The following is a 2,500-nucleotide window of genomic DNA, read 5'->3' on the forward strand; positions in this document are numbered from 1 at the left end:
TCTCTGTGGCCAGCTTCTGGTAGGCCTCCTCTGGAGGGGGGAGACAGGGGACAGGAGCCAGGGGGTGCGGGTGGGGGACGGGGACGGGGACAGGCAGGGGGGGGTGGTGGTCAGTTTTGAGGCGCTTGACAGGGCTGCCCGACGTCTCCTGTCCACTTTCGCAGCCAACGCCGTAGACGCCGGCCATGGCCCGGTCACCGGGCTGGACGCACGGGTGGCTCTTCATAGTGAGGGTTTAGGGATTCCGATAAATGATGGCCACCCATAGGACAGAGCTTTGAGATTAAAACAGGACCTAAAAATGGTCTCTGAAACGGTCTCTGGATGCCTGCCAACTATGTTTGTAAACCTCTAACACGTCTACAATCCCCTTCTATCAGTCTGGAAACAGATCGTCGAATGTCCCACAGTGTAGAGTTTTCTAGAATCCACAGTGCGCCGTTCTAGAATCCAAGAGTGGTAGTTGTAGAATCCACAGAGCGGTTCTAGAATCAACAGCTCCAGAATCCAGAGTTTCACAGAGTCAAACTAGAACTAGTCCAGCCTTGCACATGGCCTTGTGAGAAAACACCATGCTTCATGAGCAGAGTACAGACACACACACACACACACATACGGATTCCTGTGCCCACACAAGCGTACACACACACACACACACACACACACGTCTTTCAGCGTTCCGGACGGAGCTGAGCTCTATCCAGCCCAGAGGATTCCCAGATTTGGGATAGCAGGGAAATCCTTCTTATGCATCGCTCCATGATCAAGTTCCTCCAGAGGGACGTCCGGAATTTCAAAAAGGGGGAAAGTTCTTGGAGAGAGAGAGAGAGAGCTCACGCAGTCTTCCGTGATGAGGAGTCCCCAACAAAAGAGGAGTGCAAGACCATCTCAGTAGAGCCCCCCCATTCCTCCTCCTCCTCCTCGACCCCCCCTCCTCTAAAGACAGAGAACCCCATTCGGAGCACACACACACATGTACGTACACACACACACACACACACACGCGCGGAGAGCCGTGGATGAGCGTTATTTCCTGCGTCTCAAGCCCTGTCTTTTTCCTTCCCGAGGTGACGAGGCGCCGGAGACGAGCGCAGACCCGGACGGAACGGCTGTGAGCGGCTCTGACCACGGCCAGAAGGAACACGTCTATAGGACGTTATTGAATGACTCGGGCTTGAGCACGAGCTGCCTGCCAGTTTCCTGTGAGGGGACTGGCTCAGAGAGAGAGAGAGAGAGAGAGAGAGAGAGAGAGAGAGAGAGAGAGAGAGAGAGAGAGAGAGAGAGAGAGAGAGAGAGCATGGCTCGGCACGCGCGCAGAGCTGGGCTGGATCTCCAGCGGCAGGTCTGGATTGGACTGGAGTCTGACTGACTGACTGCTCTGGGGGGGTTCAGCTGCTCTGGGGGGGTTCAGCTGCTCTGGGGGGGTTCAGCTGCTCTGGGGGGGTTCAGCTGCTCTGGGGGGTTCAGCTGCTCTGGGGGGGTTCAGCTGCTCTGGGGGGTTCAGCTGCTCTGGGGGGGTTCAGCTGCTCTGGGGGGGTTCAGCTGCTCTGGGGGGGTTCAGCTGCTCTGGGGGGGTTCAGCTGCTCTGGGGGGTTTCAGCTGCTCTGGGGGGGTTCAGCTGTGGGCTGGAGTCTCTGCTCTGGGGGGGTTCAGCTGGGGACTGTATTCTCTGCTCTGGGGGGTTCAGCTGCTCTGGGGGGGTTCAGCTGTGGGCTGGAGTCTCTGCTCTGGGGGGGTTCAGCTGTGGACTGGAGTCTCTGATCTGGGGGGTTCAGCTGCTCTGGGGGGGTTCAGCTGTGTGTCAAGTTAAGTCAAACTTTATTTAAACACAACCGTGGTTGACCAAAGTGCTGTACAGTGGGCTAAAGGCACTAAAACAATACAAAACTATATAATAAATAGCAAATAACAAGAAAAGAACAGAACATACATCACTTATTGGGGTGCTTATCTTATCATGTAGTGAAGGCCGCTGAGAAAAGGTGAGTTTTCAGGAGAGACTTAAAGGCATCCAGAGTCTGGGCAGTTCTAATATGCAGGTAGGCTGTTCCACAGCTTGGGGTCAGCTACTACAAACGCTCGGTCACCTCTGGTTCTGAGCCTGGATTTTGGGACATCGAGGAGCAGCTTGACCTGAGTGCTTGACCTGAGTGCTCTAGCCAGGCTACGGACATGAAGGAGTTCAGCTGGACACAGAGGAGCCAGGCCGTTCAAAACGTTCAAAACAACTAACAAAGTCTGAGTTAGACAGAGGTTTGGCCCTGAGAACAGATAGGGGGTCGGATGTTTTTTTTTTGGCCCCTGCTCGCCCGACAAACGCCTCTATGACCAAGAGAGAGATACAACCATCTCCTTCCACAGTGATAAGCATTGAACTGGACCATAGTTGACATATGGAAGAAAAAAAAAAACACAATAAAAAATATTATATAGTGTCAATGACTTTCTTCCAAACGGAAAACGTTGTTTTGTATGATGCTGTAGCAATGTTTGCCACACC

The 2,500-nt window shown here is 53.7% G+C and overlaps 1 protein-coding gene across 1 annotated transcript in view; it reads right to left on the reverse strand.

The window, feature by feature from the left end:
* The window catches only part of LOC311312633 (3',5'-cyclic-AMP phosphodiesterase 4D-like), a gene marked incomplete at both ends in the record, with an annotated part of 112,681 nt that overhangs the window by 18,095 nt on the left and 92,086 nt on the right, over positions 1-2,500 (reverse strand). Inside the window, one exon of the mRNA XM_084442596.1 lies at positions 1-30. This exon is cut by the window's left edge and continues 83 nt beyond it. Within this exon, the coding sequence (XP_084298722.1) occupies positions 1-30 (30 nt within the window). The remainder of the gene's footprint in view (positions 31-2,500) is intronic.

Source organism: Borostomias antarcticus (assembly GCF_949987555.1).
Source record: "Borostomias antarcticus genome assembly, chromosome: 8".
Lineage (NCBI taxonomy): Eukaryota > Metazoa > Chordata > Actinopteri > Stomiiformes > Stomiidae > Borostomias > Borostomias antarcticus.